At 60.1% G+C, this 23562-nt stretch overlaps 1 protein-coding gene across 1 annotated transcript; it reads left to right on the forward strand.

Annotated features, from left to right (window-relative positions):
• Window positions 1–176: 176 nt before the first annotated feature.
• Window positions 177–23488, forward strand: MDC1 (mediator of DNA damage checkpoint 1). Its single transcript, XM_032677075.1, has 16 exons — window positions 177–190; window positions 2054–2363; window positions 2453–3512; window positions 3838–4293; window positions 9051–9898; window positions 10386–10781; window positions 11100–11156; window positions 11766–12039; window positions 13148–13218; window positions 13772–13912; window positions 14552–14641; window positions 16078–16263; window positions 18103–18228; window positions 18606–18716; window positions 20510–21243; window positions 23446–23488. Exons 1-16 carry the CDS (start codon window positions 177–179, stop codon window positions 23486–23488), a joined length of 4917 nt encoding a protein of 1638 aa, XP_032532966.1.
• The last annotated feature ends 74 nt before the right edge of the window (window positions 23489–23562 follow it).

Consider the following 23562-nt stretch of genomic DNA (forward strand, 5'->3'; position numbering starts at 1 on the left):
CCCCCCGCGCTCCTATTGGCTAATCCAAGCCTAAGCCCCGCCCCGCCGCCGCTCCGCCCCGCTCGGAGGAGCGCCTCGATGGTCGGTGGGTGAGTGACAGGCGCGGGGGCCAATGGGGAGGGAGGAGCGCCGTGGGAGGCGGCCAATGGGAGCCGAGGGGGCGGGGCCTGGCGGTAATGGCGCGGGAGGGGTGAGAGGGGGCGGCGGGGGGGGGTCAGGGGGAATTTGGGGGGTCCTGGGGGGAATTTGGGGGTTCTGTGTGGAATTTGGGGGGTCCTGGGGCAGTTCGGGGGGTCCTGCGGCAGTTTATGGAGTCTGGGGAGTTTGGGGGTCTTTGGAAGGGGTTGGGGCCCTTGGGAGGATCCTGGGGGGAATTTGGGGGGTCCTGGGGGGACTCGGGGGGTCTTGGTGAAGTTTGGGGGGTCCTGGGGGATTTGGGGGGTCCTTGGGGGGGATCGAGGGGTCCTGGGGCAGTCTGGGGGGTCCTGAGGGAGTTTGGGGGGTCCTGGGTGGAATTTGGGGGATTCTGGGGGGAATTTAGGGGGTCCAGAGGGGGAATCGGGGGGTCCTGGGGGAAACTGGGGGAGATTTGGGGGGTCCTGGGGGAATTTGGGGGGTCCTGGGAGGAATTTGGGGGTCCTGGATCGGTTTTTGGGTGGTTGGGGGGTTGTTAGGGGGGTCCTGGAGGGGTACTGGGGGGAATTTGGGTTCCCTGGGGGCATTTTGGGGGGTCCTGAGGAAGCATGGGGGCTCCGGGGTGGAATTTGGGGGGTCCTGGAGGGGATTTGGGGGGTCCTGGGGGGAATTTGGGGGGTCCTGGGGGGAATTTGGGGGGTCCTGGGGCAGTTTTGGGGTGTTTGGGGTGGAATTTGGAGCCATTGGGGGGGTTGGGGGGGGGCATTGGGGGGAATTTGGGTTCCCTTGGGGGGGGATTTGGGGGGTCCTGAGGGGAATTTTGGGGCGTCCTGGGGCAGTTGGGGGGGGGTTGGAAGGGGTTGGGGGGCTCCTGGGGGGGATTTGCGGGGTCCTGGGGGGAGTTTGGGGGATTCTGGGTCATTTTTGGGGGGTTCTGGGGCGTTTTGGGGGGTCACTGAGGCAGTTTGGGGGGGACATTAGGGGGCATTTGGGTTCCCTGGGGGGAGTTTGGGGGGTCCTGAGGGAGTTTGGGGGGTCCTGAGTGGAATTTGGGGCGTCTTGGGGGGAATTTTGGGGGGTCCTTGAGGGGGTTTGGGGGGAATAAAAAGGGGTTTGGGGGATCCTGGGGGAATTTGGGGGGTCCTGGGGGGGTTTGGGGGGTCCGGGGGGGAATTTGGGGGGTCCTGGGGGGAGTTTGGGGGGCCCAGGGGGAGTTTGGGGGTCGTTAGAAGGGGTTGGGGGGTCCTGGGGGGAATTTGGGGGGTCCTGGAGGGAATTTGGGGGCTCCTGGGTGGAATTTGGGGGGTCCTGGGGGGGATTTGGGGGTCGTTAGAAGGGGTTGGGGGGGTCCTGGGGGGAATTTGGGGGGGTCCTGGGAGGAGTTTGGGGGGTCCTGGGGGAAATTGGGGGGGATTTGGGGGGGTCCTGGGGCAATTTGGGGAGTCCTGAGTTAATTTTGGGGGAGTCCTGGGGGGGAATTTGGGGGGTCCTGGGGGGAATTTGGGGCTCCTGGGGGGAATTTGGGGGTTCCTGGGGGAGTTTGGGGGGTCCGGGGGGGAATTTGGGGGGTCTTGGGGGAAATTGGGGGGGATTTGGGGGGTCCTGGGGCAATTTGGGGGGTCCTGGGGGCAATTTGGGGGGTTCTGGGGGGGCAGTTTGGGGGGGGTTGGAAGGGGTTGCGGGGGTCCTGGGGGGAATTTGGGGGGGTCCTGGGGCAGTTTGGGGGTCGTTGGAAGGGGTTGGGGCCGTTGGGGGGGTCCTGGGGGGAAATTTGGGGGGTCCTGGGGCAGTTTTGGGGTCCTGGGGCGAATTTGGGGGGTCCTGGGGCAGTTTTGGGGGTATTTGTGGAAATTTGGGGGGTCAGGGGGTATTTTTTGGGGGGGTCCCAAACCCTCGATCCCCCCCTTTCCCTTTGCAGCCCCGCCGAGGATCCAGCTGTGGCCCCCCAAAAACGCCCCCTCTGCCCCCAGACCCCAAATCCAGATGTTGGGGGGCCCAAAAACGGGGGTCGGATGCTGGGGGGGGACAGTGACACAGATGTGGAGGGGGAGGAGCCACATCCAGATGTTGGGGCCGCCAGAAGACCCAAAATGGCCCTAAACCACCCCAAACCTCCAGATGTGGCCGTGAAGACCCCAAATCCAGATGTTTTAGGCCCCCAAATCGGCCCTGGGCAGTTCCTGGTGGACAGTGACACAGATGTGGAGGAGGAGGAGCCACATCCAGATGTTGGGAGCCCAAAACCACCCAAAATGGCCCCAAAAGTGCCCGAAACTCTGGGTTTGGGGGTTCAGACCCCAAATCCAGATGTTTCCAGACCCAAAATGGGGGTCAGATGCTGGTGGTGGACAGTGACACAGATGTGGAGGAGGAGGTGACAAATCCAGATGTTGGGGCCACTAGAAGACCCAAAATGGCCCTAAAAGACCCCAAACTTCCAGATGTGGCCGTGAAGACCCTAAATCCAGATGTTTTACGCCCCCAAATCGGCCCTGGGCAGTTTCTGGTGGACAGTGACACAGATGTGGAGGAGGAGACCCAAAATCCAGATGTTGGAACCTCCAGAAGACCCAAAATGGCCCCAAAAGTGCCCGAAACTCCGGGTTTGGGGGTTCAGACCCCAAATCCAGATGTTTCCAGACCCAAAAATGGGGGTCAGATGCTGGTGGTGGACAGTGACACAGATGTGGAGGGGGAGGAGCCGCATCCAGATGTTGGGGCCGCCAGAAGACCCCAAATGACCCCAAAAGTGCCTGAAACTCTGGGTTTGGGGGTTCAGACTCCGAATCCAGATGTTGAAGAGTGCAAAAATGGCCGTGGGATGCTGGTGGTGGACAGTGACACAGATGTGGAGGAGGAGGAGCCACATCCAGATGTTGGGAGCTTAAAACCCCCCCAAATGACCCTAAAAGACCCCAAAACTCCGGGTGTGGTGGTGGAGACCCCAAATCCAGATGTTGGGGCACCCAAAATCGGTTGTGGGATGTTGTTGGTGGACAGTGACACAGATGTGGAGGAGGAGGCAACAAATCCAGATGTTGGGAGCGTTAAAAGGCCTAAAATGGCTCTAAACCACCCCAAAACTCCAGATGTGGCCATGAAGACCCCAAATCCAGATGTTGGAATACCAAAAAGGCCCAGAATGACTCCAAATGTCCCTGAAACTCCAGATGTTGCGGTGGAGAGTGACACAGATGTGGAGGGGGAGGAGCCACATCCAGATGTTGGGAGCCCAAAACCACCCAAAATGGCCCCAAAAGTGCCCGAAACTCCGGGTTTGGGGGTTCAGACCCCAAATCCAGATGTTGAAGGCTCCAAAAACGGCTGTGGGATGCTGGTGGTGGACAGTGACACAGATGTGGAGGAAGAGGCAACAAATGCAGCTGTTGGGGCCACCAGAAGACCCAAAATGGCCCTAAAACACCCCAAAGCTCCAGATGTGGCTGTGAAGCCCCCAAATCCAGATGTTTTAGGTCCCCAAATCAGCCCTGGGCAGTTCCTGGTGGACAGTGACACAGATGTGGAGGAGGAGGAGCTGCATCCAGATGTTGGGAGCCCCCAAAACACCCAAAATGGCCCCAAAAGTGCCCGAAACTCCAGGTTTGGGGGTTCAGACCCCGAATCCAGATGTTGAGGGACCCAAAACCAGCTGTGGGATGTTGGTGGTGGACAGTGACACAGATGTGGAGGGAGAGGAGCCACATCCAGATGTTGGGAGCCTAAAAAGGCCCAAAATGGCCCTAAGACACCCTAAAACTCCAGATGTGGCCATGAAGACCCCAAATCCAGATGTTGGGGGGCCCAAAAATCACTGTGGGCTCTTACTGGTGGACAGTGACACAGATGTGGAGGATGAGGAGCCAAATCCAGATGTTGGGAGCCCAAAAACACCCAGAGTGACCCAAAATGTCGCTGAAACTCCAGATGTTGCGGTGGAGACCCCGAATCCAGATGTTGGGACCTCCAGAAGACCCAAAATGGCCCCAAAAGTGCCCAAAACTCCAGGTTTGGGGGTTCAGACCCCGAATCCAGATGTTGGGATGGAACAAAGGACGCTGACGGTGGACAGTGACACAGATGTGGAGGAGGAGGCGACAAATCCAGATGTTGGGAGCCCAAAAACACCCAGAATGACCCAAAACATCCCTGAAACTCCAGGTTTGGGGGTTCAGACCCCAAATCCAGATGTTGAGGGGCCCAAAACCGGCTGTGGGCTGTTGCTGGTGGACAGTGACACAGATGTGGAGGAGGAGGCGACAAATCCAGATGTTGGGAGCCCAAAACCACCCAAAATGGCCCCAAAAGTGCCCGAAACTCCAGGTTTGGGGGTTCAGACCCTGAATCCAGATGTTGGGGCACCCAAAATTGGCCATGGGCTCTTACTGGCAGACAGTGACACAGATGTGGAGGAAGAGGAGCCACATCCAGATGTTGGGGCCTCCAGAAGACCCAAAATGGCCCCAAAAGTGCCCGAAACTCCAGGTTTGGGGGTTCAGACCCCAAATCCAGATGTTGGGAGACCCAAAATTGGCCGTGGGCTGTTGGTGGTGGACAGTGACCCAGATGTGGAGGAGGAGGAGGGCTCAGAGGCCGACGTGGCCACCCAGCTGTTCCTCCCAGATCCAGATGTGGGGGAGGAGGCGAATCCAGATGTCGGAGCCCCCGTTGACCCCCGAGCTCCAAATTTTGGCCCTCAAACTCCAGATGTTCCACCTGGACCGGGGGGGGAAGGCGGCCCAGATGTGGAGGAGGAGGAGGAGCCCAATCCAGATGTTGGGCTACCCCAAATCCTCCGGGCAAGCCTGGGTACCTCCAGAAATCCAGAGGTGGAGGCAGGGCCGGATCCAGATGTGGAGGGGCCGGATCCAGATGTGGAGGGACCAGAACAAGATGTGGTGGAGGATCCAGATGTTGAGGAGCCGGATCCAGATGTGGAAGGGCCAGATCCAGATGTGGAGGAGGATCCGGATGTGGAAGAGCTGGATCCAGATGTGGAGGAGGATCCAGATGTGCTGACCCAGCCCTACCCGCCCCGCCCAGACGTGGAGGGGCCCGGGAGCCCCTCCCCCGATCCAGATGTGGAGACCCAGCCCTTCCTCCCCCCTCCAGATGTTTGGGGCGCCCCCCGCCGGCCCAAATGGCCCCGAGCTCCAGATGTTGGGCCCGGGGCAGATCCAGCTGTTCCCCCTCCCAGAGGGCCCCCCAGTCCAGCTGTGGGGGGCCCAGATGTGGAGGAGGAGGAGGAGGGGGAGGGGCCGGATCCAGATGTGGCCACCCAGCTGTTCGTCCTCGCTCCAGATGTGGAGGAGCCTGATCCAGATGTTCGCCCCCCCAAAAGGGCCAAAAGGGCCCCCAAGGGTCCAGATGTGGAGGGGGGGGAGGGGCCGGATCCAGGTGTGGCCCCCCAGCTGTTCCGACCCCCGCCAGATGTGGGGGAGGGGGGGGGCGGAATCGTCACATCTGGAGCCGAATTTGGGGCCTCGAGGGACCAAAAGGGGCAAAGGCCCCCAAGGTAAAGGGGGGAGGGGCAGAAATATCACCTGGGAACCCCCAAAACTCATCTGGGATCCCCCAAAACGCACCTGGGAACCCCAAAATTCATTTGGGAGCCCCAAAAATTCACCTGGGAACCCCCAAAGTTCACCTGGGATCCCCCAAAATTCATCTGGGACCCCCCAAAATGCACCTGGGAACCCCCAAAACTCACTTGGAATCCCCCAAAACTCACCTGGGACCCCCCAAAATTCATCTGGAACCCCCCAAAATTCACCTGGGAACCCCCAAAATTCACCTGGAACCCCCCAAAACTCACCTGGGACCCCCCAAAACACACCTGGGACCCCCTAAAACTCACATGGGAACCCCCAAAACTCACCTGGGATACCCCAAAATTCATCTGGGACCCCCAAAATACACCTGAGAACCCCTAAAACTCACCTGGGACCCCCCAAAATTCATCTGGGACCCCCAAAAATTTACCTGGGATCCCCAAAACTTACCGGGGACCGCCCAAAATTTACCTGTAGTCCCCCAAAATACACCTGGGACACCCCAAAACACACCTGGGACCCCTAAAAATACACCTGGGACCCCCCAAAATACACCTGGGACCCCCCAAAATACACCTGGGATACCCCAAAATACACCTGGGACCACCCAAAACTCACCTGGGACCCCTCAAAACTCACCTGAAGCCCCCCAAATTTTGACTGGGACCCCCAAAACCCACCTGGGACCCCCTAAAACTCACATGGGACCCCCCAAAACTCATCTGGGACCCCAAAATCCACCTGGGAACCCCCAAAATCCACCTGGGAATTCCCAAAATCCACCTGGGACCCCTCAAAACTCACCTGGGCCCCCCAAAATTCACTTAGGATCCCCAAAATACACCTGGGACCCCTCCAAACTTATCTGAGACCCCCCAAATCTCATCTGGGACCCCAAAATCCACCTGGGACCCCCAAAACACACCTGGGAACCCCCCAAATTCACCTGGGAACCCCAAATGTCGCCTGGGACCCCCCAAAATACATCTGGGACCCCCCAAAATACATCTGGGACCCCCCAAAACACACCTGGGGCCCCCCAAACTCAGCTCTTTCCCCCCCCCACAGGTGACCCCCAGGACCCCGCCCGGCGCTCTGGCCCCGCCCACCAGGAACCAGAAGCTCCGCCCACCCCCCAGGTGTGTTTTTGGGGGGTCCCAGGGGGGGTTTGGGGGGTCCCAGGGGGGGTTTGGGGGGTCCCAGGTGTGTTTTGGGGGGTCCCAGGTGTGTTTTGGGGGCTCCCAGGTGAGTTTTTGGGGGGTCTCAGGTGAGTTTTGGGGGTTCCCAGCTGAATTTTGGGGGGTCTCAGGTGTATTTTGGGGGGTCCCAGGTGTGTTTTGGGGGGGTCCCAGGTGAGTTTTGGGGGGTCGCAGGTGACATTTCGGGGGTCCCAGGTCCTGGAGGGGTACTGGGGGGAATTTGGGTTCCCTGGGGGCATTTTGGGGGGTCCTGAGGAAGCATGGGGGCTCCGGGGTGGAATTTGGGGGGTCCTGGGGGAGATTTGGGGGGTCCTGGGGGGAATTTGGGGGGTCCTGGGGGAATTTGGGGGGTCCTGGGGCAGTTTTGGGGTGTTTGGGGTGGAATTTGGAGCCATTGGGGGGGTTGGGGGGGGCATTGGGGGAATTTGGGTTCCCTTGGGGGGGATTTGGGGGTCCTGAGGGGAATTTTGGGGCGTCCTGGGGCAGTTGGGGGGGGGTTGGAAGGGGTTGGGGGGCTCCTGGGGGGATTTGCGGGGTCCTGGGGGGAGTTTGGGGGATTCTGGGTCATTTTTTGGGGGGTTCTGGGGCGTTTTGGGGGGTCACTGAGGCAGTTTGGGGGGGACATTAGGGGGCATTTGGGTTCCCTGGGGGGAGTTTGGGGGGTCCTGAGGGAGTTTGGGGGGTCCTGAGTGGAATTTGGGGCGTCTTGGGGGGAATTTTGGGGGGTCCTGGGGGGGATTTGGGGGTCGTAAGAAGGGGTTGGGGGGATCCTGGGGGAATTTGGGGGGTCCTGGGGCAGTTTGGGGGGTCCTGGGGGGAATTTGGGGGGTCCTGGGGGGAGTTTGGGGGGCCCAGGGGGAGTTTGGGGGTCGTTAGAAGGGGTTGGGGGGTCCTGGGGGAATTTGGGGGGTCCTGGAGGGAATTTGGGGGATCCTGGGTGGAATTTGGGGGGTCCTGGGGGGGATTTGGGGGTCGTTAGAAGGGGTTGGGGGGGTCCTGGGGGGAATTTGGGGGGGTCCTGGGAGGAGTTTGGGGGGTCCTGGGGGAAATTGGGGGGGATTTGGGGGGGTCCTGGGGCAATTTGGGGAGTCCTGAGTTAATTTTGGGGGAGTCCTGGGGGGGAATTTGGGGGGTCCTGGGGGGAATTTGGGGCTCCTGGGGGGAATTTGGGGGGTCCTGGGGGAGTTTGGGGGGTCCTGGGGGGAATTTGGGGGGTCTTGGGGGAAATTGGGGGGGATTTGGGGGGTCCTGGGGCAATTTGGGGGGTCCTGGGGGCAATTTGGGGGGTTCTGGGGGGCAGTTTGGGGGGGGTTGGAAGGGGTTGCGGGGGTCCTGGGGGGAATTTGGGGGGTCCTGGGGCAGTTTGGGGGTCGTTGGAAGGGGTTGGGGCCGTTGGGGGGGTCCTGGGGGGAAATTTGGGGGGGTCCTGGGGCAGTTTTGGGGTCCTGGGGCGAATTTGGGGGGTCCTGGGGCAGTTTTGGGGGTATTTGTGGAAATTTGGGGGGTCAGGGGGTATTTTTTGGGGGGGTCCCAAACCCTCGATCCCCCCCTTTCCCTTTGCAGCCCCGCCGAGGATCCAGCTGTGGCCCCCCAAAAACGCCCCCTCTGCCCCCAGACCCCAAATCCAGATGTTGGGGGGCCCAAAACGGGGGTCGGATGCTGGGGGGGGACAGTGACACAGATGTGGAGGGGGAGGAGCCACATCCAGATGTTGGGGCCGCCAGAAGACCCAAAATGGCCCTAAACCACCCCAAACCTCCAGATGTGGCCGTGAAGACCCCAAATCCAGATGTTTTAGGCCCCCAAATCGGCCCTGGGCAGTTCCTGGTGGACAGTGACACAGATGTGGAGGAGGAGGAGCCACATCCAGATGTTGGGAGCCCAAAACCACCCAAAATGGCCCCAAAAGTGCCCGAAACTCTGGGTTTGGGGGTTCAGACCCCAAATCCAGATGTTTCCAGACCCAAAAATGGGGGTCAGATGCTGGTGGTGGACAGTGACACAGATGTGGAGGAGGAGGTGACAAATCCAGATGTTGGGGCCACTAGAAGACCCAAAATGGCCCTAAAAGACCCCAAACTTCCAGATGTGGCCGTGAAGACCCTAAATCCAGATGTTTTACGCCCCCAAATCGGCCCTGGGCAGTTTCTGGTGGACAGTGACACAGATGTGGAGGAGGAGACCCAAAATCCAGATGTTGGAACCTCCAGAAGACCCAAAATGGCCCCAAAAGTGCCCGAAACTCCGGGTTTGGGGGTTCAGACCCCAAATCCAGATGTTTCCAGACCCAAAAATGGGGGTCAGATGCTGGTGGTGGACAGTGACACAGATGTGGAGGGGGAGGAGCCGCATCCAGATGTTGGGGCCGCCAGAAGACCCCAAATGACCCCAAAAGTGCCTGAAACTCTGGGTTTGGGGGTTCAGACTCCGAATCCAGATGTTGAAGAGTGCAAAAATGGCCGTGGGATGCTGGTGGTGGACAGTGACACAGATGTGGAGGAGGAGGAGCCACATCCAGATGTTGGGAGCTTAAAACCCCCCCAAATGACCCTAAAAGACCCCAAAACTCCGGGTGTGGTGGTGGAGACCCCAAATCCAGATGTTGGGGCACCCAAAATCGGTTGTGGGATGTTGTTGGTGGACAGTGACACAGATGTGGAGGAGGAGGCAACAAATCCAGATGTTGGGAGCGTTAAAAGGCCTAAAATGGCTCTAAACCACCCCAAAACTCCAGATGTGGCCATGAAGACCCCAAATCCAGATGTTGGAATACCAAAAAGGCCCAGAATGACTCCAAATGTCCCTGAAACTCCAGATGTTGCGGTGGAGAGTGACACAGATGTGGAGGGGGAGGAGCCACATCCAGATGTTGGGAGCCCAAAACCACCCAAAATGGCCCCAAAAGTGCCCGAAACTCCGGGTTTGGGGGTTCAGACCCCAAATCCAGATGTTGAAGGCTCCAAAAACGGCTGTGGGATGCTGGTGGTGGACAGTGACACAGATGTGGAGGAAGAGGCAACAAATGCAGCTGTTGGGGCCACCAGAAGACCCAAAATGGCCCTAAAACACCCCAAAGCTCCAGATGTGGCTGTGAAGCCCCCAAATCCAGATGTTTTAGGTCCCCAAATCAGCCCTGGGCAGTTCCTGGTGGACAGTGACACAGATGTGGAGGAGGAGGAGCTGCATCCAGATGTTGGGAGCCCCAAAACACCCAAAATGGCCCCAAAAGTGCCCGAAACTCCAGGTTTGGGGGTTCAGACCCCGAATCCAGATGTTGAGGGACCCAAAACCAGCTGTGGGATGTTGGTGGTGGACAGTGACACAGATGTGGAGGGAGAGGAGCCACATCCAGATGTTGGGAGCCTAAAAAGGCCCAAAATGGCCCTAAGACACCCTAAAACTCCAGATGTGGCCATGAAGACCCCAAATCCAGATGTTGGGGGGGCCCAAAAATCACTGTGGGCTCTTACTGGTGGACAGTGACACAGATGTGGAGGATGAGGAGCCAAATCCAGATGTTGGGAGCCCAAAAACACCCAGAGTGACCCAAAATGTCGCTGAAACTCCAGATGTTGCGGTGGAGACCCCGAATCCAGATGTTGGGACCTCCAGAAGACCCAAAATGGCCCCAAAAGTGCCCAAAACTCCAGGTTTGGGGGTTCAGACCCCGAATCCAGATGTTGGGATGGAACAAAGGACGCTGACGGTGGACAGTGACACAGATGTGGAGGAGGAGGCGACAAATCCAGATGTTGGGAGCCCAAAAACACCCAGAATGACCCAAAACATCCCTGAAACTCCAGGTTTGGGGGTTCAGACCCCAAATCCAGATGTTGAGGGGCCCAAAACCGGCTGTGGGCTGTTGCTGGTGGACAGTGACACAGATGTGGAGGAGGAGGCGACAAATCCAGATGTTGGGAGCCCAAAACCACCCAAAATGGCCCCAAAAGTGCCCGAAACTCCAGGTTTGGGGGTTCAGACCCTGAATCCAGATGTTGGGGCACCCAAAATTGGCCATGGGCTCTTACTGGCAGACAGTGACACAGATGTGGAGGAAGAGGAGCCACATCCAGATGTTGGGGCCTCCAGAAGACCCAAAATGGCCCCAAAAGTGCCCGAAACTCCAGGTTTGGGGGTTCAGACCCCAAATCCAGATGTTGGGAGACCCAAAATTGGCCGTGGGCTGTTGGTGGTGGACAGTGACCCAGATGTGGAGGAGGAGGAGGGCTCAGAGGCCGACGTGGCCACCCAGCTGTTCCTCCCAGATCCAGATGTGGGGGAGGAGGCGAATCCAGATGTCGGAGCCCCCGTTGACCCCCGAGCTCCAAATTTTGGCCCTCAAACTCCAGATGTTCCACCTGGACCGGGGGGGGAAGGCGGCCCAGATGTGGAGGAGGAGGAGGAGCCCAATCCAGATGTTGGGCTACCCCAAATCCTCCGGGCAAGCCTGGGTACCTCCAGAAATCCAGAGGTGGAGGCAGGGCCGGATCCAGATGTGGAGGGGCCGGATCCAGATGTGGAGGGACCAGAACAAGATGTGGTGGAGGATCCAGATGTTGAGGAGCCGGATCCAGATGTGGAAGGGCCAGATCCAGATGTGGAGGAGGATCCGGATGTGGAAGAGCTGGATCCAGATGTGGAGGAGGATCCAGATGTGCTGACCCAGCCCTACCCGCCCCGCCCAGACGTGGAGGGGCCCGGGAGCCCCTCCCCCGATCCAGATGTGGAGACCCAGCCCTTCCTCCCCCCTCCAGATGTTTGGGGCGCCCCCCGCCGGCCCAAATGGCCCCGAGCTCCAGATGTTGGGCCCGGGGCAGATCCAGCTGTTCCCCCTCCCAGAGGGCCCCCCAGTCCAGCTGTGGGGGGCCCAGATGTGGAGGAGGAGGAGGAGGGGGAGGGGCCGGATCCAGATGTGGCCACCCAGCTGTTCGTCCTCGCTCCAGATGTGGAGGAGCCTGATCCAGATGTTCGCCCCCCCAAAAGGGCCAAAAGGGCCCCCAAGGGTCCAGATGTGGAGGGGGGGGAGGGGCCGGATCCAGGTGTGGCCCCCCAGCTGTTCCGACCCCCGCCAGATGTGGGGGAGGGGGGGGCGGAATCGTCACATCTGGAGCCGAATTTGGGGCCTCGAGGGACCAAAAGGGGCAAAGGCCCCCAAGGTAAAGGGGGGAGGGGCAGAAATATCACCTGGGAACCCCCAAAACTCATCTGGGATCCCCCAAAACGCACCTGGGAACCCCAAAATTCATTTGGGAGCCCCAAAAATTCACCTGGGAACCCCCAAAGTTCACCTGGGATCCCCCAAAATTCATCTGGGACCCCCCAAAATGCACCTGGGAACCCCCAAAACTCACTTGGAATCCCCCAAAACTCACCTGGGACCCCCCAAAATTCATCTGGAACCCCCCAAAATTCACCTGGGAACCCCCAAAATTCACCTGGAACCCCCCAAAACTCACCTGGGACCCCCCAAAACACACCTGGGACCCCCTAAAACTCACATGGGAACCCCCAAAACTCACCTGGGATACCCCAAAATTCATCTGGGACCCCCAAAATACACCTGAGAACCCCTAAAACTCACCTGGGACCCCCCAAAATTCATCTGGGACCCCCAAAAATTTACCTGGGATCCCCAAAACTTACCTGGGACCGCCCAAAATTTACCTGTAGTCCCCCAAAATACACCTGGGAACCCCCAAAACACACCTGGGACCCCCCAAAATACACCTGGGACCCCCCAAAATACACCTGGGAACCCCCAAAATACACCTGGGATACCCCAAAATCCACCTGGGCCCACCCAAAACTCACCTGGGACCCCTCAAAACTCACCTGAAGCCCCCCAAATTTTGACTGGGATCCCCCAAAACCCACCTGGGACCCCCTAAAACTCACATGGGACCCCCCAAAACTCATCTGGGACCCCAAAATCCACCTGGGACCCCCCCAAAATCCACCTGGGACCTCCCAAAACTCACCTAGGACCCCTCAAAACTCACCTGGGCCCCCCAAAATTCACTTAGGATCCCCAAAATACACCTGGGACCCCTCCAAACTTATTTGAGACCCCCCAAATCTCATCTGGGACCCCAAAATCCACCTGGGACCCCCCAAAACACACCTGGGAACCCCCCAAATTCACCTGGGAACCCCAAATGTCGCCTGGGACCCCCCAAAATACACCTGAGACCCCCCAAAATACATCTGGGACCCCCCAAAACACACCTGGGGCCCCCCAAACTCAGCTCTTTCCCCCCCCCACAGGTGACCCCCAGGACCCCGCCCGGCGCTCTGGCCCCGCCCACCAGGAACCAGAAGCTCCGCCCACCCCCCAGGTGAGTTTTTGGGGGGTCCCAGGGGGGGTTTGGGGGGTCCCAGGGGGGGTTTGGGAAGTCCCAGGTGTGTTTTGGGGGGTCCCAGGTGTGTTTTGGGGGCTCCCAGGTGAGTTTTTGGGGGGTCTCAGGTGAGTTTTGGGGGTTCCCAGCTGAATTTTGGGGGGTCTCAGGTGTATTTTGGGGGGTCCCAGGTGTGTTTTGGGGGGTCCCAGGTGAGTTTTGGGGGGTCGCAGGTGACATTTCGGGGGTCCCAGGTGTATTTTGGGAGGTCCCAGGTGACATTTGGGGTTCTCAGGTGAATTTTGGGGGGTCCCAGGTGTATTTTGGGGGTCCCAGGTGTGTTTTGGGGATCCGAGATGATTTTTGGGGGTCTCAGGTGAGTTTTTGGGGGATCCCAGGTGTATTTTGGGGGGTCCCAGGTGAGTTTTGGGGGGTCCCAGGTGACATTTGGGAGGTCCCAGGTGAGTTTTTGGGGTCCCAGTTGAATTTTGGGGGTTCCCAGGTGAGTTTTTGGGGTCTCAGCTGCCCCCCCCCCCCCTGCCCCTCCCCCCAGGTTCGCCGCAGTCAGCGATTGGCCGGGAGCCGAGGGGGCGGAGCCTCCCCTGGCCCCGCCCCCACCAGAAAGGGGCGTGACCAAACCGTGCCCAAGCCACACCCCTCACCCAAGCCACGCCCACAGAGGAGACCAGCACAGGTGGGTGGGGCTGGGGGCGGGACCTGGGATGCAAATGAGGTGGGAAAGGGGCGTGGCCAAGGGAGATGGAGGCCCCGCCCCTTCTGTAGGTAAATGGGGTGGGTGGGGCCAAATGGAGGCCCCACCCACTGTGTGTAAAGGTGGGTGTGGCCAAAGGGAGGGGGCGTGGCCAAGGGGGCAGCTCCAGCCTTGTGGGTAAAGGGGGTGGGAGGAGCTTGGGGGGCGTGGCTTATGGGGCGGGGCCAATACGTGTAAATGATGTGGGGGTGGAGCCAGCTGGGGGGGCGTGGCCAGTGGAGGATGAGGCTCCGCCCCTTCTGTGGGTAAAGGGGGTGGGTGGGGCTTCAGAAAGGGGGTGTGGCCACGGGTGGAGACTCCACCCCCTTCTGTGGGTGGAGCCAATGGGAGGGGTGGAGCTTGTGGGTGGGGTCTCACATGTTGGCTCCGCCCACAGAGAGAGTGGGTGGGGCAGTTGGAGGGGGTGTGGCTGGAGGAGGCGTGGTTTGTGCCTTGGCTCCACCCACAGGCTGGGTGGGGGCTGGGAGGGGGCGTGGCCTTGGTGTTGGCTCCACCCCACGTGCAAAGGGGAGTGGCTTTGGGGAGGGGGCAGGGGAGTTCATGTCTTGGCTCCGCCCACAGGAGGAGGAGCAGGAGGAGGGGGCGTGTCCAGCAGAGGGCACCCAGCGCAGGCTCCGCCCCCGGGCGACACCAGGCCCCGCCCACATCCGGGTAAGGGAGGGGGCAGCGATCCCAGTATGGACCAGTAACCCCCCAGTGCCTCCCAGTAACCCCCCAGTGTGTCCCAGTAATCCCCCAGTTCATCCCAGTCCCTCCCAGTAACCCCCCAGTGCCTCCCAGTAACCCCCCAGTCCCTCCCAGTAACCCCCCAGTCCATCCCAGTCCATCCCAGTAACCCCCCAGTGTGTCCCAGTAACCCCCCAACCTCTCCCCAACCTGTCCCCATGTCCCCCCAGGTGTCCTTACCCCCCCAGGGATGTCCCCAACCTGTCCCCGTGTCTCCCCAGGTGCCCTTGGCCCCCCAGGGATGTCCCCAAGGTGTCCCCAAGGTGTCCCCAAGGTGTCCCTGTGTGTTCCAGTAACTACCCAGGGATGTCCCCAACCTGTCCCCAGGTGCTCCTGCCCCCCCAGGGGTGTCCCCAAAGTGTCCCCAAGGTGTCCCCAGGTGCCCTTGGTCCCCCAGGGATGTCCCCAAGGTGTCCCTACGTGTCCCCAACCTGTCCCAACCTGTCCCCAGGTGCCCTTGGACCCCCAGGGATGTCCCCAAAGTGTCCCCAAAGTGTCCCCAAAGTGTCCCCAGCTTCCCTTGCCCCCCCCAAGGATGTCCCCAATGTGTCCCCAACCTGTTCCCAGGTGCTCTTGGCCCCCAAGGGATGTCCCCAACCTGTCCCCAAAGTGTCCCCAAAGTGTCCCCAACCTGTCCCCGTGTTCCCCAGGTGCCCTTGGCCCCCCAGGGATGTCCCCAAGGTGTCCCCAAGGTGTCCCCAAGGTGTCCCTGTGTGTCCCAGTAACTACCCAGGGATGTCCCCAACCTGTCCCCAGGCTCCTTGGCCCCCCAGGGATGTCCCCAGAGTGTCCCCAAGGTGTCCCCAAAGTGTCCCAGTGTGTCCCAGTAACTCCCCAAGGTGTCCCCAACCTGTCCCCAACCTGTCCCCAACCTGTCCTCGTGTCCCCCAGGTGCCCTCGACCCCCCAGGGTTGTCCCCAAAGTGTCCCCAACCTGTCCCCAGGTGTCCTTGGCCCCCCAAGGATGTCCCCAAGGTGTCCCCAAGGTGTCCCCAACCTGTCCCCAGGTGCCCTTGTTCCCCCAGGGATGTCCCCAACCTGTCCCCAACCTGTCCCCAGGTGCCCTTGGCCCCCCAGAGATGTCCCCAAAGTGTCCCCACGAGTCCCCAAAGTGTCCCCAACCTGTCCCCAAGGTGTCCCCAGGTGCCCTTGACCCCCCAGGGATGTCACCAAGATGTCCCCACGTGTCCCTAAACTGTCCCCAAAGTGTCCCCAACCTGTCCCCAGGTGCCCTTAGCCCCCAGGGTTGTCCCCAAAGTGTCCCCAACCTGTCCCCAACCTGTCCCCAGGTGTTCTTGGCCCCCCAAGGATGTCCCCAAAGTGTCCCCACCCTGTCCCCACCCTGTCCCCGTGTCCCCCCAGGTGCTGTTCACGGGCGTGGTGGCCTCCCCCGCCCTCCTGGTGGCCCTGGGGGCCCTGGGGGGGGTGGTGGCCTCGTCGGTCCACGACTGCACCCACCTGGTGACGGACAGGGTGCGACGGACCCTCAAATTCCTCTGCGCCCTCGCCAGGGGGGTGCCCGTGGTCACCCCAAACTGGCTCCTGGAGGTGACATTTGGGGACACTGGGGGGGTTTGGGGGGGATATTTGGGATATTTGGGACATTGGGGGGACATTGGGGACATTGGGGACATTGGGGGGACATTGGGGACATTGGGGGGACATTGGGGGGACATTGGGGGGACATTGGGGACATTGGGGACATTGGGGACATTGGGGACATTGGGGTGGATATTTGGGATATTTGTGACATTGGGGGGACATTGGGGGGACATTGGGGACATTGGGGACATTGGGGACATTGGGGGGACATTGGGGACATTGGGGACATTGGGGACATTGGGGACATTGGGGGACATTGGGGACACTGGGGGACATTGGGGACATTGGGGGGACATTGGGGGGACCCTCAAATTCCTCTGCGCCCTCGCCAGGGGGGTGCCCGTGGTCACCCCAAACTGGCTCCTGGAGGTGACATTTGGGGACACTGGGGGGGTTTGGGGGGACATTGGGGACATTGGGGATATTGGGGGACATTGGGGGACATTGGGGATATTGGGGGACATTGGGGGGACATTGGGGACATTGGGGGGACATTGGGGGGACATTGGGGACATTGGGGACATTGGGGGGACATTGGGGGGACATTGGGGACATTGGGGACATTGGGGACATTGGGGACATTGGGGGACATTGGGGGGACATTGGGGACAGGGTGGCTTTGGGTGCCAAGGGGGGGTGGCCTGGCGGTGTCCCCGTGTTCTGTCTCTGTGTCCCCACTGTCCCTTGTCTGTCCCCATGTCCCCATTGTCCTGTCCTTGTGTCCCCACTGTCCCCTTTGTGTCCCCACTGTCCCCATTGTCCCCAGTGTCCCCCCAATGTCCCCCCCGTCTCCATTGTTCTGTCCCTGTGTCCCCATTGTCCCCACTGTCCCCACTGTCCCCATTGTCCCCCCAGAGCTCCCGGTGTCACCGTCCCCTGTCCCTGTGTCCCCACTGTCCCCTCTGTGTCCCCACGTCCCCACTGTCTCCATTGTCCTGTCCTTGTGTCCCCACTGTCCCCATTGTCCCCACTGTCCCCACTGTCCCCATTGTCCCCCCAGAGCTCTCGGTGTCACCGTCCCCTGTCCCTGTGTCCCCACTGTCCCCATTGTGTCCCCACTGTCCCCATTGTGTCCCCACTGTCCCCTCTGTGTCCCACATGTCCCCATTGTCCCCACTGTCCCCCCAGAGCTCGCGGTGTCACCTTCCCCTGTCCCTGTGTCCCCATTGTCCCCATGTCCTGTCCCTGTGTCCCCTGTGTATCCCCACTGTCCCCATTGTCCCCACTGTCCCCATTGTCCCCCCAGAGCTCCCGGTGTCACCTTCCCCTGTCCCTGTGTCCCCTGTGTGTCCCCATGTCCTGTCCCTGTGTCCCCACTGTCCCCTCTGTGTCCCCATTGTCCCCACTGTCCCCATTGTCCCCCCAGAGCTCTTGGTGTCACCGTCCCCTGTCCCTGTGTCCCCACTGTCCCCACTGTTCCCTGTGTGTCCCCACTGTCCCCTGTGTCCCCCCAGAGCTCCTGGTGTCACCGTCCCTGTGTCCCCATTGTCCCCTCTGTGTCCCCACTGTCCCCATTGTCCCCATGTCCTGTCTCATTGTTCCCACTGTCCCCACTGTCCCCCCAGAGCTCTCGGTGTCACCATCCCCTGTCCCTGTGTCCCCTTTGTGTCCCCACTGTCCCCACTGTCCCCATTGTGTCCCCTGTGTGTCCCCACTGTCCCCATTGTCCTGTCCTTGTGCCCCCATTGTCCCCTGTGTGTCCCACTGTCCACTGTGTGTCCCCACTGTCCCCTGTGTGTCCCCACTGTCCCCTTTGTGTCCCCACTGTCCCCTCTGTCCCCCCAGAGCTCCCGGTGTCACCGTCCCCTGTCCCCGGCCCCGTTCCTGCTCCGTGACCCCCCCCGGGAGCGACACTTCGGCTTCCGGCTCCGGGAGGCCCTGGACAGGGCCAGGGGACACCCCCTGCTCCAGGTAACGGCCCCAAATGGCCCCAAATGGCCCCAAATGTCCCCAAATGTCCCCAACTGCCCCCAAACTGTCCCCAAACTGTCCCCAAATGTCCCAAATTATCCCCAAACTGTCCCCAAACTGTCCCCAAATGTCCCCAAACTTTCCCCAAATTATCCCCAAACTGTCCCCAAATGTCCCCAAATGTCCCCAAACTGTCCCCAACTGCCCCCAAACTATCCCCAAATGTCCCCAAACTGTCCCCAAATGTCCCCAGATGTCCCCAACTGTCCCCAACCTGTCCCAAACTGTCCCCAACTGCCCCCAACCTGTCCCCAGCTGTCCCCAACTGTCCCCAACCTGTCCCCAGCTGTCCCCAACTGTCCCCAACCTGTCCCCAGGGCTACTCCATCCACGTGACCCCCGGGGTGACGCCGGGCCCCGAGGCCATGAGGGACATTGTCACCTGCTGTGGGGGGACATTCCTGGACACCCTGCCCCGGGCACAGCGGGTGAGGGACATTGGGGGGGTTGGGGGGGATTTTGGGGGGTCCTGGGGGGTCTCATTGGGGTTTGGGGGGGTCCAGGAGGATCCCATTGGATTTGGGGGTCCTGGATGGGAACTGGGGGGTCCCATTGGGGTTTGGGGCTCCCAGGGGGGGCTCCTGTGGGTTTTGGGGTCCCCATCGGGGTTTGGGGGGTGTTGGGGGGGGAACTGGGGGGGGTCCTATTGGGGTTTGGGGGGTCCTGGGAAGAACTGGGGGGGGTCCCCTTGACTTTAGGTCCCCATTGGGGTTTGGGGGTCCCAGGGGAAGACTGGGGGGGGGGCCCCATTGGGGTTTGGGGGTCCCAGGGGGGTCCCTGTGGGTTTTGGGGTCCCCATTTGGGTTTGGGGGTCCTGGGGGGGTCCCATTGTGGTTTGGGGGGTCTGGGGGGGTCCCATTGGGGTTTGGGGGGGTCCCATTGTTGGGGGGCCATTGGGGGGGGAACTGGGGAGGTCCGGGAGGATCCCATTGGATTTGGGGGTCCTGGATGGGAACTGGGGGGGTCCCATTGGGGTTTGGGGGGTTTGGGGGGGTGTCCCTGTGGGTTTTGGGGTCCCCATTGGGTTTGGGGGGGTCCTATTGGGGTTTGGGGGAGTCCCATTGTTGGGGGCTCATAGGGGGGAACTGGGGGGTCCTGGAGGGTCTCACTGGGGTCAAGGGAGTCCTGGGGGGGGGGGGACTTGGGGGTTTTGGGGTCCCCTTTGGGGTTTGGGGATCCCAGGAGGGGTTGGGGGGTACCACTGGGTTTGGGGGTTCCAGGGGAAGACTGGGGGGCCCCATTGGAGTTTGGGGGTCCCAGGGGTGTCCCTGTGGGTTTTGGGGTCCCCTTTGGCTTTGGGTGTTCTGGGGGGGTCCCATTGGGTTTGGGGGGGTCCTATTGGGGTTTGGGGGGGTCCCATTGCTGGGGGGCCGTTGGGGGGGGGAATTGGGGGGTCCTGGGGGGGTTCCCATTGGATTTGGGGGTCCTGGGTGGGAACTGGGGGGTCCCACCGAGGTTTGGGGGAGTCTGGGAGGGTCCCACTGGGGTTTGGGGGAGGTTCAATTGATGGGGGATCATTTTGGGGGGAAATTTGGGGATCCTGGGGGGTCCCACTGAGGTTTGGGGGGTCCCATTGGGGTTTGGGGGGGTCCCATTGGGGTTTGGAGGGATCCCATTACTGGAGGGTCACGGGGGGGCTCCTGTGGGTTTTGGGGTCCCCATTGGGTTTGGGGGGGTCCCATTGGGGTTTGGGGGGTCTGGGGGGGTCCCATTGGGGTTTGGGGGGGTCCCATTGCTGGGGGGCCATTGAGGGGGGAAATTGGGGGTCCTGAGGATGTCCCTGTGGGTTTTGGGGTCCCCATTAGGGTTTGGGTGTCCTGGGGGGTCCCATTGGGGTTTGGGGGGGTCTGGGAGGATCCCATTGGGTTTGGGGGTCCTGGGTGGGAACTGGGGGGTCCCATTGGGGTTTGGGGGGTCTGGGGGGGCTCCCGTGGGTTTTGGGGTCCCCTTTGGGTTTGGCTGTCCTGGGGGGGTCCCATTGGATTTGGGGGTCCTGGGTGGGAACTGGGGGGTCCCATTGGGGTTTGGGGGGTCTGGGGGGGGTGTCCCTGTGGGTTTTGGGGTCCCCATTAGGGTTTGGCTGTCCGGGGGGGGTCCCATTGGGTTTGGGTGTCCTGGGGGGGTCCCATTGGGGTTTGGGGGGGTCTGGGAGGTTCCCATTGGGTTTGGGGGCGTTCCCCAAATCCGGGGTGTCCCCCTGACCCCCCCGTGTCCCCCCCAGCCCCGGTGCCTGGTGGTGTCGTGCCCCGAGGACTCGGGGGAGCTGTGGGACCGGGCGGGGGCCGCGGGGCTGCCCCTCGTGTCCCCCGAGCTGCTGCTCTCGGGGGTCCTGCGCCAGCGCCTCGACGTCACCCCCTTCCTGCTCACCCCAAACCCCAACCCTCGGGGCCAGGGGAACCCCAAAAACACCGCCCGGGACACCCAGAACCCCAAAAACACGGCCCGGGACCCCAAAAACCCCAAAAACACGGCCCGGGACCCCAAAAACCCCGAAAACACGGCCCGGGACACCGAGAACCCCAAAAACACGGCCGGGAATACCCTGAACTCAGAGACCCCAAAAAACGCACCCCGGGACCCCAAAAACCCCAAAAACACGGCCCGGGACAGCCCGAACTCAGAGACCCCAAAAAACGCACCCCGGGACCCCAAAAACCCCAAAAACACAGCTGGGCACACCCTGAACTTAGAGACCCCCAAAAACACACCCCAGGACCCCAAAAGCACAGCCTGGGACACCCCCAACTCAGAGACCCCCAAAAACACACCCCAGGACCCCAAAAACACAGCCCGGGACCCCAAAAAACCCAAAAACACAATTAGGGACACCCCGAACTCAGAGACCCCCAAAAACACAGCCCAGGACCCCAAAAACAGAGCCAGGGACACCCCGAACTCAGAGACCCCCAAAAACACAGCCCGGGACCCCCAAAATGCACCCAAGGAGCCCAAAAAGTCGTCCAGGGAACCCCAAAACACACCCAGGGATGCCAAAAGCTCATCCAGGGATCCCAAAAACTCATCCAGGGACCCCAAAAACCCACCCCAGGACCCCGAAAATACACCCAAGGAACCCAAAAACCCACCCCAGGACCCCCAAAATGCACCCAAGGAGCCCAAAAACACACCCAGGGACCCCAAAAATGCAGCCCAGGACCCCGAAAACACACCCAGGAACACCAGAAACTCGTCCAGGGATCCCAAAAATGCACCCAGGGACCCCAAAACCACACCCAGGGACCCCAAAAATGCAGCCCAGGAGCCCAAAAACCTCGAAAACACACCCAAGGGCCCCAAAAATTCATCCAGGGACCCCAAAACCCCACCCCAGGACCCCAAAAACCCACCCCAGGACCCCAAAAACTCATCCAGGGACCCCAAAAACCCACCCCAGGAACCCAAAAATTCATCCAGGGACCCCAAAAATGCAGCCCAGGACCCCGAAAATTCATCCAGGGACCCCAAAAACTCATCCAGGCACCCCAAAAATCCACCCCAGGACCCCAAAAACCAACCCCGGGACCCCCCCTGGGAGCCCCCCAGGACCCGCAGGAGGGGGAGGGACCCCCCAAAATCCCCCCCGGGCCCCCCAAATCCCCCCTTGGAACCCCCCCGGGAACGCCCCAGGCCCCGAAAAAGGGGGAGGGACCCCCCAAGTCCCCCCCCCGAGCCCCCCAAAACCCGCCGGAGGGGGGGGAACCCCCCAAAACCCCAATAAAGGGAATTTTTGGCAGCAGAAATTGGGGCAATTTTGGGGGTTTGGGGGAGGAGATTTGGGGGATTTTGTGGGGATTTTGGTTTTTTGGGGGGAATTTTGGGGTTTTGGGGGGGGGAATTTTGGGTTTTTGGGGGGATTTTGGGTTTTTTGGGGGAATTTTGGGGTTTTTGGGGGGGAATTTTGGGGCTTTTTTTGGATTTGGGGCGGTTTTGGGATTTGAGGTTTTTTGGGGGGGGATTTTGAGGTTTTTTTGAGGGGACTTTTGGTTTTGGGGAGGATTTTAGTTTTTTGGGGGAGATTTGGGGGTTTTTGGGGGGAATTTTGGTTTTTTGAGGGGATTTTTGGTTTTTAGGGGGGGATTTTGGGTTTTTTGAGGGGGAATTTTGGGGTTTTTGGGGGAGGATTTGGGGGGGTTTGGGGGATTTTTAGGGTTTTGGGGGGGGTTGGGTTTTTTGGGGGGATTTTTGGGGTTTTTTGGGGGGGATTTTGGGGTTTTTGAAGGGAATTTGGTTTTTTTGAGGATTTTGGGGGTTTGGGGGGATTTTAGGTTGTTTTGGAGGGATTTGGGGTTTTTTGGGGGGATTTTGGAATGTTTTGGGTGATTTGGGGGTTTTTGTGGGGATTTGGGGTTTTTTGGGGAGATTTTGGGGTTTTTAGGGGCTTTCGGGTTTTGGGGGGATTTTGGGTTTTTTTGGGTGAATTTTGGGGTTTTTAGGGGGGATTTTGGGGTTTTTTGGGGAGGATTTTCAGTTTTTTGAAGGGAATTTGGTTTTTTTGAGGATTCGGGGTTTTTGGGGGGATTCGGGTTTTTTTTGCGGGGACTTTGATTTTTGGAGGGATTTTGTGTTTTGGGGGGGATTTGGGGTTTTTGGGGGGATTTTGGTTTTTTTGGGGGGGATTTTGGGGTTTTTTGGGTGGGATTTTGGGGTTTTGGGGGGGGACTTGGGGTTTTTTGGGGGGGATTTTGTGTTTTCTAGGGGGGATTTTGGTTTTTTTGGGGAGGATTTCCGGCTTTTTGAGGGATTTGGGGGTTTTGGGGGGGAATTTTGGGTTTTTGGGGGGGATTTTGTGTTTTCTAGGGGGGATTTTGGGGTTTTTCGAAGGGATTTTGGTTTTTTTGGGAGGATTTGGACTCGACGTGAGGAATGACATTGACATTTCTCGCTGACGGCAGAGAAATTAAAAAGTAATGAAATTTAAACTGTTTTAAACACACACTTTTACCACCTCTCGGCCCCCCTGGGGGGGTCCTTCCCCGAGGGAGGAAGTTCTTGGGGGACGTGTGATGGTTTTAGTCCGGGCCTTCCTCGGTGACCGGTTTGTAAGCGAGGAAGCGGCCGCGTTCCCAGAATTCCAGGGGATTTTTCCGTAAGCCAGAGGTATAAATGAGAAGGAGAGAGAAGCCTCTGCCCTTTTTTCCCCTTCTGGTGGATCTGAAGGCACAAGTTCTCTGCGGTCGGTCCCGCTCGTGTGGGGGAGTGAGGCCGAGTGAGGTCTTGTAGGACTAGTGAGGCCTAGTGACGCCTTGGAGGCCTAGTGAGGCCTGGTGAGGCCTA

This window comes from Chiroxiphia lanceolata (assembly GCF_009829145.1).
Source record: "Chiroxiphia lanceolata isolate bChiLan1 chromosome W unlocalized genomic scaffold, bChiLan1.pri scaffold_46_arrow_ctg1, whole genome shotgun sequence".
Classification (NCBI taxonomy): Eukaryota; Metazoa; Chordata; class Aves; order Passeriformes; family Pipridae; genus Chiroxiphia; species Chiroxiphia lanceolata.